General features: G+C 38.1%; 2 protein-coding genes across 2 annotated transcripts; one reads left to right on the forward strand and one right to left on the reverse strand.

Moving 5' to 3' along the window:
- Positions 1-1,906: 1,906 nt before the first annotated feature.
- LOC113165168 (extracellular calcium-sensing receptor-like) lies at positions 1,907-5,878 on the reverse strand. Its single transcript, XM_033326292.1, is given in 9 exon segments — positions 1,907-2,826; positions 2,909-3,032; positions 3,120-3,341; positions 3,471-3,516; positions 3,518-3,677; positions 4,247-4,542; positions 4,821-5,110; positions 5,209-5,503; positions 5,835-5,878. Coding segments are annotated over 9 exon segments (2,382 nt in total). The 5' UTR covers positions 5,864-5,878.
- Positions 5,879-6,212: 334 nt separating this feature from the next.
- Positions 6,213-14,376, forward strand: LOC113165180 (extracellular calcium-sensing receptor-like). The gene is made up of 11 exons (XM_026364537.1): positions 6,213-6,220; positions 6,436-6,463; positions 9,587-9,765; positions 9,993-10,287; positions 10,449-10,535; positions 10,744-11,013; positions 11,415-11,618; positions 11,711-11,986; positions 12,737-12,961; positions 13,051-13,174; positions 13,463-14,376. Exons 1-11 carry the CDS (start codon positions 6,213-6,215, stop codon positions 14,374-14,376), a joined length of 2,610 nt encoding a protein of 869 aa, XP_026220322.1.
- The last annotated feature ends 1,212 nt before the right edge of the window (positions 14,377-15,588 follow it).

A 15,588-nucleotide genomic window follows, 5' to 3' on the forward strand; every position in this document is an offset into this window, starting at 1 on the left:
ACATGATGTTAACGCCCCCTAGGAGTTTTAATAAGGAAGCATTACTTCCTGTGGCCTGTGCCATGGTGCAGAAGTCACATGATGCTGTAGAGGGAGGCTGTGTCAGGAGTGCTTTAGTCTGCAAAGGTACTGGGGAAGGAGGAAGCCCAGCCCTAGTGCTCCAGCCTTGACCCTTATATCTCTGTTTCTTTACCCACCTACCTGAGCTGCTCCAGTTTGTTGGAGGATGACTGCTTGTCCTAAACTGACATCTCTCTAGCATGCTTGATGTATCTCAACATCACAAATCCTGGGGTGGGATGTCGCCCAAATGCTGGGAACTGTTAGCAGGAATGTTCAACAGGCTGAACGAAGCCAATCTGAAAGTGATGCCATCCAAGTCCTTTTAGGGGGAGGTTGGCTTAGCTGGGGCATATTGTGTAAGCCAAATGTGTTGTCACTGATCTCTAGGAAGTGCGATGTTAGTCTCCCACACTACAAGGCATCTTTCCGGCTTCTCTATTTATTAGTCTGATCTTGCTGTGGTAGCTAGACCAATCAGCAAATTACAAAAGTGTAATTTCTAGACACTGATGCTAGTGACTATGGGATCTGAGTAGACCACTCCCAGGTCAAGGGGAAGAGAGAGTTTATTTTAGACAATACCTAATGCAATTTATCATCCAAACTGATCACAGCTGCCTTTGCTGGTTGACCAGGCTGAAGCAGCAGTCCATCTTGTGGAGACTGTTGGTGACACCAGTGACCACCTTCAACCTATTCCATGAATCACAATCTACCAAATTAATCTGTTGGTCCAGAGTTCAGGTCCAATGGTTGCCTGAGGAAATCCAAGAGTTATGAATTAGGGCAGAGCAGAGGACCAAAAACACAAGGCAACAAACTCACAAAAAATAACAGGGTTAGGCTTAGCGTTAGAGTCTGCTAACTGGAGGCTTTTTAAGCAGGTTTTAGGATATCCTAATATTAGTAAATTACAATAGTCCAGTCTGGAAGTAACAAATGCATGGACTACTTTTTCAACGTCACTTTGGGACAAAATGCTCCTAATTTTAGCAATATTCCTCAGGTGGAAAAAGGCAGTTCTAGATACTCCGATATTTCCTTGTGCAGGGATTGCAGATCAAGGGATCAAAGCCCTAGATCCTAGCAGGGGCTTTAAGCCTCCTGGTGTTTCATATACGTATATAAAAAAAAAAAAAAATTCCCCACTCACTCCTTCCATGGAGCGATCTTAAGCCTGGGAGGCTTGAGGGTCCTGTGCAGTATCTTAGCTGTTCCAAGGACTGGGGACTGGTGTCCATCTTAGCCATGATCTTCAATCTTAGGTCAGCTGCTCTTGCATTAAGCTCTATTATGAGGGCTTGGAACCCAATCTCTGATTGTGGGGAGGATGATTGTAATAGCTTCCCGCTGCTGGAGAGTGGCTCGAGCAGATCCCAGGAACAACATCTGAGATCCCTGTCGAAGAAGAGTGCAGAAGAGTGCATGTAACTATGCATGGTACACGTCAGTAAATGCTACACTGTAGTACTGTTTTTTTAATATGTTTTACTAATACTTAATCTTTACTATTGCTTTACTTTATTTGTTATTTTGACAGTATAGTTGATAGAAATGTTCTTTCTTATATATAATAATATATGATATACTGTTACTCCCAAAACAAAAGAACTCGTATTCAGATAACACTTTAATTTACATGAAAAGAATCCACACTTTTTGTTATGAATTTATTTACTCTTATTTTTAGCACACAAAATTCTTGTAAATTAAGACAATAACATTTTTAAAAGGGCATTTACAAAATCATATAAAAATCAAATGTTAAATTTTAGGAAAAATAATGCTGCCTACTAAATGAGTACAATATAATCTCTAACATAATGCATTGTTACCACCTTAACTATATACATTGATCCTTGGATTGCATTTTATTTAGCAAGTGTTTCTTAGTGTTCTTTTCTGGCTTAAACAATATGATAAAACACTTTGGAGAAAATATACACAGCATTAGCCCAAAACTAGAGGCTAGAATGGCAAATATTTCCACAGCCACAGTAAATTTCCCAGGAGAGCTGACATAAGCTGGAATAAAAGTGATCCAGACTGCACAGAAGATCAACATGCTGAAGGTGATGAATTTGGCTTCATTAAAATTATCAGGTAGTTTCCGAGCTAGGACAGCTAACACAAAGCAGAACACAGCTAACAGGCCTATGTACCCAAGAACAGTCCAGAAAGCAATAGCTGAGCCTAATGCACACTCCAGGATGATTTTCTCTTTGTATGTTGTTAGGTTTTTCATTGGAAAAGGAGGACTAAGAACCAACCAAACAGTACATATTAAAACTTGTATGAATGTAAAAGACACTACAGTCATTCTCTGCTGTGGAGGACCAAACCATTTCATGACATTACTACCTGGAAGTGTAGCTTTGAAGGCCATTAACACCACTATAGTTTTCCCAAGAACACAAGAGATACAGAGGACAAAGGTGATCCCAAACGCTGTGTGACGCAGCATACAGGACCACTCAGAGGGTGCTCCAATGAACGTTAATGAACATAAGAAACACAGAGTCAAAGAGAAGAGCAGCAGGAAGCTCAGCTCAGAGTTGTTGGCCCTGACAATCGGGGATGTTCTGTGCCGGAAGAATACAGTCGCTGTTATAACAGCCAGACAGGCACCACCAATGGAGAATGCAGCCAGGATGATTCCTAGGACCTCACTGAAGGAAAGAAACTCTACAGGCTTTGGGAAACAGGTGTCTCTCTCTGTGTTAGGCCAGAACTCTTTGGGGCAGGGGAAACAGTCAGTGGAATCTGAAAGAATTAAATGGAAAAAAACATTTAGCAGTCATGTATTACCTATGGTAGATTTCAATGAGGAATATTCTTATTTTACCTGTAGCATTACTGATCTCTCCCTCAGGACATGGTATACAGTCATAACAGCAGATGGGTTTTCCTTTCTGCAGCACTTTATGAGTTCCTGGAGGACAGCTGTCAGAGCACACTGATACAGGCACCTGCCACATACAGCATATACAGGCAAAGCCACACAGATATGACCTTTTGCTATACAACTGTTATGATCTTAAATTGTTGGTCCTCACTTTTGTCCTGCCCTCCATCCAGGTTAAGTTCCTGTAGATATGGAACTCTTGGCCCACTGGCAGTGATGCATCATAGTACCCTACTGTCACCAACTCAATGCTGCTACTGCTACTTTTCTGCCAGTTAACCAGCTCATACATGGCCACAGGATCCCCGTTAGCATCAAATGACACATGATAACCATTTTGGGAAAAGTTTACTTTCTTCAGCTGAGTGAGAATCTGTCAAAATTAAGTAAAGTGGTTAATTAGGGAGAGACAGGAAATAAATAATGTAAAATATGTAGTTATTGAAGTTGAATGAATATAATACAAATAAAAAGAAATGTTTATCAATTAGTTTTAGATAACCTGTTTGGAGTCTATTTTGGTGAGTTTGTCACACTGAGTTGTAGAATTTGTCTTCCTGACACACAGCATTGTGAATGGCATGAGCTATTGCATAAACAGCTTTGTACACCATGTTAGTGATGCGGAGCTGAGATGTGTCAGTGTACGGGCTTTCCAGAGTTTTTATGTCTTCACTTCCATCACACACACTCTTGTCTGTGGTAGCATCTAAAAACATGAAAAATAGACATAGCATAAGATTTACATTATAACTAATTGTTATTGGTAATAATATTATTGTTACTATAATTTTAATTGTTGTTATTGCTGTTCTTCTCTTACATAATGTATTATTGGCTTAGTAAATCAGCAATTTGGTGATATATTCTTATTGTCTTCCTTCATTTGTAATACATTACTTATTTACCTTGAGTCTGATTTGCTTTTTTTAGAGCATATTTCAAGTACTGTTACAATGACTTAACGTAACTTTTCTTTAATATTCCATGATGACAACATCAATTTAATATGTTTATATTAAATAAAGAATGTGAAATAATTAATCTAATAATATATTTACTGCACATGTTACAACTCAAACATCATAGTAAGATTTTTTAATGTTGGTGCCCTATACTTTCTATATATTGTGCCTGTGTTCAGGACTTCATTGCTCAAAATAGAAATAATAGTAAATAAATCCTTGCTTTGATCTTGACATCGCTGTTGACATTTTTACATGGGAAGTTTCACTCAGTAAACAAAATAGCATAACTAAACAAAATAAACTTTCTTACTTTTTTTCAAACTGCAGTTGAATGCATCCTCCCAAAACTCAGTAAGTACTTGGGAGGCTGCCACTTTAGTGGGAGAGAGATCCAGCAGAAAGTCTCTCAGACCTGGGATGACAGATTGTGGAATACCAAATCCCATGGCTCCGACACAGAAGGTGAACTTCAGCATGTCTGGGTCAGTTACCCATGCCTCACTGCCTATCCACTGACGAGGTGGAGAAGGCTCACGAGACAACTCCTCCAGCAAAATCTTCAAATCACCAGAGGCTGCAAATGCCACAACTACCATAGCTGTTGACCTGAAGAAACATCAAATTACAAATCATTTTGATGCAATAACATTGCAGTATATTACAACGAAACTCAAAAGGGACTTCACACTGGTTCACAGTTTTAAAAGTTTGAAGTGACATTTTTAATAAATGTGTGCGCAATAAATACAATGGGAAAAAAATCACTTCTCAGTTTGCCAACAAGATAATGAAATGGGCATTGTTCTAATCTCCTCTCTGACTAAATACTTTTACTTTTTTGTGCAAAAATTTGTGTCACCAGCAATATTGAGTGATTTAGAAACCTGCGGACAACATCAGCCACTCTCTTTATCCTGCTGCGTGGGTGGGTACGATAAAATGATTCAGAGTATTCAACACAGATCCCTTCTTTGTGTGCTGCATCCAGGAAAGCTGCCATGCCATTATTTCCATAGTCTGAATCTGAGCGGACAGCACCTATCCACGTCCAGCCAAATTGTTTTACCAGTTTTGCAAGCGCGTCAGCCTGAAAGTGGTCACTGGGAATTGTTCTGAAGAAACTGGGATACTGCTGCTTATTGGACAAGCATGCACAAGTAGCAAAGTGGCTCACCTAAAGGGAAACGACACAATATATTTCTTTAATGGCACGGTTAAAGACCAGCATTAGCATATTAAAAATAACTTTTTCCAAAAATTAAAGATATGTACTTGAGGAATGTTAAAGGACCCAATGACACGAGACATGCTGATGGATGGCGTGGACCCAGACTCGCCAACAATAGCCATGACCATACCAGACTGTGAGCAATTGTTGCCTGTGTAAAACACTGGATCCAGGCCATTTGAAAGCTGGAATGCCACTTCAACTGCGATGGGAACTGAGGCACATGAGTCATGGATCTGATAACCGAGTCTAATGCCTGGAAGCAGCTTTGTAGTGTTGTTAATTTCTTCAATTGCAAAGATCATTGCACGTGAGATGGACAGTTCACGGCTGTCAATTCTGTGCACAAACACTTAGTGTTGAATTGTGTACATGATTAATACTGTACACAATTTTGAAAGTAAGCACACATTAAAGAAGAATTGCAATTTATAGTAATAACAATAGCTGCAATAGCTGCACTGCATTTGTCAGACAAATATATACCTATAATATTTTGTACATACCTGTATGTAAACATAACCACATATGCAACAGCTGGACAATATGTTTGGAAGCAGAAAAAAAAATGCACAATGCCCCTTTTATGACAGCAAAGTGTGAGCACAATACATTATACTAACTTAAACAAATCTATCCACACAATAAAACATTTCTTATTTTTACTAACCTCCCGGTGCACATTAGAGGCTCAGGCATGATAGTGTAGTTATGATTCACTATGTGCACGTAGTGGTGTATGGAAAAAACACCCCCAATTATGTAGTCACCGTCCACTGAGAATGTAGGAAGACGAGCAGCACCCTGCAGTTTACATTTTATAGTTGAAGCCCCAGTTCCATCTGCCCTGGCCTCTGTGTAGCCAGCACTTAGTTTCATAGTATTTCTTGAATCATTCAAGACAAGAGCTGAGTTCATCTCAAACAAACTCAGAGCTAGTCTCAGACAAATAAAGAGGTATGGGAGGTCCATCATTCAGGTGTATGTATGTGTGCTTAAGTGATTTTCTACTGGTTTAAGTAGCTTTGAGAAAAAACCATACACCTGCATGGTACAGTATGTACGTCATCTTACAATACATGAGAGAGAGGGGGCCTTCAACCAATGATCTTTTTTTATAACTTTTAGTTCCTTTTTAGTTCTTTAGGCTACATGTACTGTATAACTTCCTTGTTTGTTTATGCTTTTGCATTACTTTGTAATTTTATTTTGTCCTACCCGGTTTTTGTTTGGTTTTATTCACATTAAAGTTAAGCCTACCGGTACACTAGATGTATTTATTTCACTATGATAACTTTAATATGTTATCTAGGAAAAACCTGTTATACTGTTATGATAACACTGTCCTTTGTTTCCCAACTGGTGTTTTATAAATTGATCATACCCTCTACAGACATCCATTACAGCAGACAGCTACGACATTACTGTGGAAGCTAACAAGGTAACGTGGCTGCCAAAGTACCGCTGAAGTATCAGTCATTGTTTGTTGTAGCTGCCCATTTGTATGTGTTAAGTCAATAACAATGTTTTTCCCAAGTAAAAAGGCAAGAACACTGATCTTCCAGCATTTGGCCACTGGCCAATGGCAAAGAAGATGCTGATATTTTGCTGATAACAAATTGTAACACTTTTGTATAGGTGTACCGACACTCTTGCATAGTATAATTGTAACTTTACTCTACTCTTTTTAAAAATCTTTTCATATGTATGTGGCTGCATCATAGCTGCAGACCACTCAGAATGACCATGCTAGACACTGAGTGGTGGTATTGAAGTATGGTATTGAAGTAGTAACAGTAAAGTAAAAAGTAAAAAGAGTCAGATACCTGGTTTTGGTACTACTGATTGGCATCAGTAAATCCCTAATCAGAGCAATCCAACATATGTTATGACAATATCAGTCATTCGTCCATTTTCTGCTGTAGGTCAGGTCAACATGGTAGTAGACTTCCCAAGGCCTTCCCAGTATATCCTTTTCTCAAGCAATGCTTTCCAGGTCCTCTTGAAGCTTTTCCTAAACGTATAGAAAATCCTTCTCCATAAATACATTCATAGCATTCGTCTCAGTGATTTTAAGTGGTCCTCTGGTTCTTCATGAACACAGCAGCGCACAGTTGGGAGCTTATGTAGTTTCTTCACACCTATGGCAGGCCATTTTAACATTTGAGAGTTAATATCCATATCCTTAATATCCATGATCACATTTTATGTCTCTAACATGGCATTTTGAATGAAAATATAATGCGAATAGGCAAAATTTATAATTTAAGATATCTGCAATTGCATTCTGAACAGTAAGAATGACCTTTTAAAATATCTACACTCCCATTTTTACTAGCCAAAATTCCTGTGCAGAGATCAGACATGACGTCATCAATGCCATTGAGCCGATCAATGAGCAATTTTTGGGCCGAAAGAGTTCACATTACAATTGAAATTGTGACTAGTCAAAATCCAGTCAAACTAGCCAAGCTAGTCAAAGTCTGCTCTGGGGGTGGAGCTGGACCCTCTATATGTTGTAGCTGAGAGGAAGATGCTGTCTAAACTCCTCTCAATCTTGGACAATCCCTCCCACCCGCTGCACAGTGTGTTGGCTGGACAGAGGAGCACGTTCAACCAAAGACTTATTAACATTAAATGCTCCACAGAGCGCCACAGGAGATCCTTTCTAACTGTGGCCATCAATCTGTACAATTCCTCCCCCCTCTTTAAGTGGTGCAGGAAGTGATAGTCGTGTCATATACTTGCTGTCAATCCACATAGGCTATAAATGTCGATCCAATTTCATTAATCTATTTCACATATTTTACATATTCTGTATATATATTGAGTTTTTCTGTATTGTATGTTATTGGTTATGTGTATTTATGTTGGTGTTGGATCTTTTCTGGTTGTGGTTTCTTTTCTATCTGCGTTGAGAACAACTGTATTGAGGCAAAACAATTTCCCTCAGGGATTAATAAAGTTTTTTGAATCTTGAATCTTGAAAATGTCATTATTGAACTCTGTAATTGGAATTTTGACTAGTCAAAATGTAATAAAAGATATTCGGGATTTACTTTACAAATAGGCAAAACTGAATTGTCGATATCTTTAATTAGTTTTCCCATTCAAGTCAATGAGCCATTCTGATTAATCCAAATGTAATTACAGATATCTTTAATTTGAATTGTAACTAGTCAAAATGTAGTTGCTGATATACATACAATTAGATCCAATTGCAGTTTTGACTAGTCAGAAATACATTACAGATATATGTAATGTGAATCCTCTTTACCTTGTATATGTTAAATCCGCTTGCCATACACACCTGCATTGGTGACCTTGTCCTAGCCTGTGAAGCCAGGCATTAGCACACCTAGGTTCCAGACCTATGCCATAGCACGAAACTTCAGATCCCTGGTTCCACAGGGTTGGCTGCTCAATGCAGCTCTTTTGGGCTGTAGTCAAAGGCCCCATGGCCTGGCTACTAGATATTCACCAGCAAGGCCCACTTGAATAAGGTCCAGTTATTATGCAGAGTAGTGTGTTCACACAGGCAGTTGTGTGCTGTGTAAGTGAATGTATGACTATGTATGTATATAAACCTAGTTTCATTAATGAGAGAAGCGCAACACAACAGCAGATAGCATGGGTTATGTTTCATTTCTGGTGTTGCGCTGAGCAGATTGAATGAAGGGTAAAGACCAGGTTATCTCCAAGCTGACCTTGACAGCTGATTCTGACATTTGTGTCCTTACTTGCAGCCCACCTGGGTAAATGTTAGAGATGTTATATATGTGGATAGTTATGGTTGGTGGTTAGTTGTCTAATTAACCCAAGTTGAGAAGACATTGAGTGCCCATTTACCAAAACTTTGGAATAGTTTGCTTTCGCCATTAGATGGTATTAGTATGGTATTAAGTAAAAATAAAAACTCAATTATATTTAGTCAAATGTTATTGTATTATCTTGTTTCTGTCTTTTTTATTTATTTCCCCTCCATTATTAGTGAGAAATGCAGCAAACATCCCATTAACCAAACAGATTATAATTGGTAATAATATTTATTGGGTTAAGTTACTTTCAAAACATTTACAAAACAAGTTATACAGTACATCTTTCTAGAACATTTATTAAAGTTGTGTACACATTTTATATTCAAATATTATTACAGTATTAAATATTGGCACTCTCAAACTGACATTGCACAATCTGAACTATGTCCTGCCCACGGTACTGGCTATCCCCTGATGGGTGGTGTGACAAGATGTGAAAAACAATGATACCTAGGACACAAAGACTAGGATACAACCTATATATTAAATTGTGTTAGCTTGCATCAAGTTCATTACCAGGATTAAAGTGATGAGGGCAGTTATGGGGGATTATTTTTACATATGCTTTTGTGTCTACCTAATGTTGTTTTTGTTCTCATCATACTTTTTCTTTTCCATATCTTCCTCTGTTTCCTCATCTTGTAAATTATGGAAACAGTTTCATCTCAATGGGTTGCACAAGGCTGGGGATGTGAATCTGGGTGGGTTGTTTGAGGTCCACTATACATCTGTCTTCCCTGAGTGGAAATTCACTTCAGAGCCACGTCAGCCCACTTGCACTGGGTGAGTCTCACATACATACAGCAAACAGCATACATCTTTGCAGGTTATGTTTGTCTGCATTTATGATATTTTAAAAGTTACATTAAATATGATGTTGCTGTTCTGTATGCTATATTGTATTGTATTGCATGTACCCATTGTATAATGGATATCAGGTCATGAAAATGTGAATAAGGTGGTTGTATATTTGTCTTTGTTGTGGTTAATAGTGGCATTTTGTGTTTCAGCTTTGACACTCAAGGGTTCAGACATGCTATGTCAATGGTCTTTGCAGTTGATGAGATCAACAAAAACTCCAATCTACTACCTAATGTGACTTTGGGATACAGTCTTTATGATAATTGTGGTGCACTTGTTATTGGATTTCGTGCTGCTTTGGTACTGGCCAGTGGTCAAGAGGAGCAGTTTCTGCTTCAGGAGAACTGTTTCGGTACCACTCCAGTCCTTGGGATTGTGGGTGATTCCTACTCAACATTTTCTATTGCCTCCTCTAATGTGTTAGGTTTATTCAGGTTACCTATGGTGAGCTTAAATATCTGTGTATTTATTACCCTGTTTATGGATGTATTATATTTTAAATAAGATTCATGATTTAAATGGGATAAATATATAAAATGAGCCTTGAGTCAACTTGCATAACATATTTTACACGTCCTGTTTGCATACTGTATGTCTCTTTTCAGGTGAGTCATTTTGCCACATGTTCCTGCTTAAGTAATCGGCAACGATTTCCATCCTTCTTTAGAACAATCCCAAGCGATGCTTTCCAGGTGAAACCGAATTACAGTATGTTTTAAAGGAGCTATAGCAAACATAAAAAACAAGTCTCCTCAATTAAACACAATCCACAAATGTGACATGAGAAAAAATGTTTTTTGTGCATAATTACTAAAATATAATCTAAACTATAGACTGAGGTCTTAAATGATCTCTGATTCTACTTAAAACAATTGTGTGAAACTGTCTCTATCATATTAGGTGCGTGCTATGATTCAGATCCTTAAACACTTTGGCTGGACTTGGGTAGGACTATTGGTCAGTGATGATGACTATGGCCTAAATGTTGCACGCTCCTTCCAGTCAGACCTAGCTAAGTCTGGTGCTGGTTGTCTGGCCTACACAGAGATTTTGCCTTGGGGCAATGACACAGCTGAACGTAGCAGAATTGTAAATGTGATGAAGAAATCCACAGCTCGTGTGGTCATGGTGTTTGCACATGAAATCCACATTTATCGACTAATGGAGGAGGTTAGGCCCAGAATACAATATTATTTATTGAACCTATGTTAACACAATTTTGTTTATTTTTAATTTAGGAAAAGACAATATCACACCACTCAATAACAATTTATTTCCTGTGATAGAATATGCATTACTGGCATGAAACATTAAGAAACATTTACATATTCCTATAGGTCAAGTAAAATGTAAAAAAAAAAAATGAATTGCATAGATTCAATATGCAATTATTATTACTATTTGTTACTATGTTGTATAGTAATATATGCCATATGTGTACTATACTATATTAAATTAGTACAGCATAATTATACAGTGTAAAGAGTTCAGTGCATAACCATGCAGTAAATTACATTTGTGTAATTGTTGGGTGTAATGATTGAAAAATATTTTTATTTTACAATACACAGGTAGTTACACAGAAAGTGACAGGTTTGCAGTGGATGGCCAGTGAAGCTTGGACATCAGTTGATGTCCTCCAGACACCAGAATTCATGCCATACCTTGCTGGCACATTGGGCATAGCGATCCGTCGAGGAGAAATGACGGGGTTCAAGGATTTTCTCTTAAGAATACAACCTGACCAATATCATAACTACTATGGAAATAGTATTGTGAGTGCTTAGTTTTACAATCTGACCTGTAATTGTAGTAATAATATTTTTTTTATATTTACTTAACATTGTTATTTTTATTTGCATTTCAGGTAAGTCAGTTTTGGGAAGATGTATTTCAGTGTAGATTTGCTCCACCTCCAGTAGGTTGGGTGGAAACTGGTGGAGCACTGTGCAGTGGACAAGAGGATCTAAATAAAGTGGATAGTGAGTTGTTTGATGTTTCAAACCTAAGGCCGGAATACAACGTTTACAAGGCTGTGTATGCCCTAGCACATGCCCTTGATGACATGCTGCAGTGTGTGCCAGGGAGAGGTCCTTTCAGCGGGCATAGCTGTGCCAGTCTGCAAAGTCTGGAACCGTGGCAGGTGTGATATCAGTTTATGTTCCACTTGTAGTTTGTCTTACAGGACATGTGTTATTTTTTAATTCTTGTTTATTTTATATAATTCTCATAACAAAAAAGTATGTCTGCAGCTTCCCATGTTTTCAGATTGGGATAATAGCACAGTGATATAATCAAGAGATCACACCAACCATTCTGAAATTCAAAATTCAAAATCTTTTTGTACATCTTAGTACAATGTTAGTGTTAGTACAAGCAATGCTGTCAGGGTCAAGGAGTGTACAGAGTGCATGGGAGGAACCAAGTGTTGCTTTCTCCTTTCACCTCACCTAAAACTCTAACCCCACGATTCCATGGGGATCGTTTCTGTCAGATTCCAGCTGTGACAGATTTGTTCTGTCCTCTGCACAACTTCATACCCGACAGGAGCATTTCATAAGCAGTTTCTATGTTGTTAAATGTTTTTAAATAATTTTAAATGCTTTCTTTTTTAGAAAGTAAAAGTAAAATAGTTTTTAGGCACTTCCTACTTTGTTGTAGAGTTTTAGCCTGCACACATAGTCTACAGTTAAGTTATTATAAATTATTTGCATGAATGATTTGTGGCTTTGTTTTTTTATATTTTTTATTAATTCATTCATCCACATACAGAACACAGGGTTTGCTTTCCACAGGCAAACCTAAAATTGAAAAACACTTTCTTAATATTGCAGCTAAAAAAAATGTGACTGCTAGATATTTGAATGAATGTTTTTCCTTTCTATCTGTGAAGCTGGTATATTATTTGGATAGAGTAGACTTCACCACACCATTTGGGGATCAAGTGTTATTTGATGAGAATGGTGATGCCTTACCAATATATGATGTCATGAACTGGCTGTGGCTCCCAGATGGCACAACAAAGATTCAGAATGTGGGTGAGGTTAAAGAGTCAGTCAAAGGCGAAGAACTCACACTTTATGAAGACAACATTTTCTGGAACTCTGACTCTAAACAGGTTACTTCCACTCATTGATTTTGTAGATTTTTGCCTTGTGGTAACTTAGATATGGTCTGCAAGAATAACTCTTACAATAATTCTTACAGCCACCCCAGTCAATTTGCAGTGAGAGCTGCCCACCAGGTACTCGTGTGGCTAGAAAAAAGGGGCAGCCTGTCTGCTGTTTTGACTGCGTACCTTGTTCTGAGGGAAAAATCAGCAATAGTACAGGTTAGTATTAATGATAAAACAATAAAATATTTTACCTTGTAGTTAATGTACAGCATTTCAATGGGATCAGGCTCATGCTCATATTTCAGTAATTACGACTGCTAAAGCCTTCTTCTCTTTGGTACACAATATGCAACTATCTCCATGTTTGTTACAGAGGGCTGTTTATATGCTTCCTTAAGCAGTATGTTTTTAAAGTAACTGAGGTGCTATTTCTTAAAAAATATATTATAAATATACACATATATAATGTATATATTTATCAGAAATCCCCCCCTTTTTTGTCAGACTCCATGGACTGCACTAGTTGTCCTGAGGATTTCTGGTCTAATTCCCAACGTGACCAATGTGTTCCCAAGAAAACAGAGTTCCTGTCATATCATGAACCTCTTGGTATTTGCCTGACAACTGCATCATTGCTTGGCACGTCTATCTGCACTATTGTTGTAGGTATCTTCACCTATCATCGCAGCACACCAATGGTACGGGCCAATAACTCAGAACTTAGTTTTTTGCTCCTGGTGTCACTAAAGTTATGTTTCCTGTGTTCACTGCTGTTCATCGGGCAACCCAAGCTGTGGACCTGCCAGCTGAGACATGCAGTATTTGGGATCAGCTTTGTACTCTGTGTCTCATGTATCTTAGTGAAAACCATGGTAGTTCTAGCTGTGTTCAAGGCCTCCAAGCCAGGAGGTGGAGCCAGTCTGAAATGGTTTGGTGCTGTGCAGCAGAGAGGGACTGTTATGGTTCTTACTTCTGTTCAGGGAGCAATATGCACGTCCTGGATTGTCTCTGCTTCACCAGCTCCTCATAAAAATACTCAATACTACAATGACAGAATAGTTTATGAGTGTGTAGTTGGGTCAACAATTGGTTTTGCTGTCTTGCTGGGCTATATTAGTATACTGGCTATCATCAGTTTCCTGTTAGCATTTCTAGCAAGAAATCTTCCAGACAACTTCAATGAGGCCAAACTCATCACCTTCAGCATGTTGATCTTCTGTGCTGTGTGGGTGGCATTTGTTCCTGCTTATGTCAACTCCCCAGGTAAATATGCAGATGCAGTGGAAGTGTTTGCAATCCTGGCCTCTAGTTTTGGTCTATTGGTGGCACTGTTTGGACCCAAATGTTACATAATCTTGCTGAGACCAGAGAGAAACACAAAGAAGGCTATCATGGGTCGGGCCACATCCAAGACATAAAGACACACCCATGTATTTATGATTTATCTTTCTTTAGACTCTGCTTTTGCATGCAGCATGGTACTGCAGGTGTTAAATGACCAGAGCCTGCTAAGTAATTATAGTCAGCAATAAGCCATCTTATAAAAGGGAATGGCAAAATGAAATGAGAAAGAATAAAGCTGTGAAAGAACTCCTGTCCTGTCATTGTCCTTTTTGCCTGATCTTTTGCTTTTTCCTGATCACACACTGGTAATAGCCACTTTTGGTTATATTACATTATTTAAAATGGGTGGGTGATGCTTTTATGCTTGATTAACCAGAGATGCTACCTATAACGTGATATATATCTGTGAGGATTTTCATCCCGTCATCCAGGACATGCTTATCTAAAAGGTGCTGTTCAGAGGCAACTGGACTTGCTTGATATTCTTTAAGCTGTTTCGCGCTCATCTGCAGTCACTGACCGGCTTGATAATTTCTGTGAAGTCATTGTGTTATTTATGCTTTGATAGTCACCTGTGGGTTGTTATTTTATTTGTATGTATTGTCAAAGTCACCCTAATAATACCCATGAAGAGTCAAAGTATGAACAATGTTTGGGAATAAAAAGATTTAAAACACTTTAAAATATATTTTATATCTGTGGTTCCAGATTAAGGTAGAGAAACTCTTTTACTCCTGTGTCACACCATCTATTGTATCTTCTGTAATCATAGTCTATCCAGAATGCGGACACCACTGTTTTCAAAGCAGTGGTCCTTTAGTATACAAATGTCTGAATTCCTCCCTGCACTGGACTGCATATACTAAATAGATTTAATTTAGTTATTAGAAGTTTGTTCCTTGTATAAAGTAGAAACACTGTTACACTGTTCGTTAAGCTGTTCAATATAAATTAGTCCTGTAATGTTATCTGGCAGGGTTAAGGTAATTTATACTACAGCATATTTAGTTCAATTTTTGACATTTTGGTCCTACTGTATACTGTATCTGCAGTGCGGTTTTATATGGCAAACTCAAATTCACTAAAGACTGCATTCATCTGTAAAAAAAAAAAAACAAGTATATTTAAAACTAATATGAAATCGTCACAATTGCTTATACTTTTACAAAATGTACTCATACTGTTATGTTTGCTGTATTGCTTATTTATCTGTCACCTCCTCTGGCATTTCATATTTTTCCTGTTCATGGATATTTAACTCAAGAAACTCAAAATAGGCTCTGGCT

Source organism: Anabas testudineus, chromosome 13 (assembly GCF_900324465.2).
Source record: "Anabas testudineus chromosome 13, fAnaTes1.2, whole genome shotgun sequence".
NCBI classification, from domain to species: domain Eukaryota; kingdom Metazoa; phylum Chordata; class Actinopteri; order Anabantiformes; family Anabantidae; genus Anabas; species Anabas testudineus.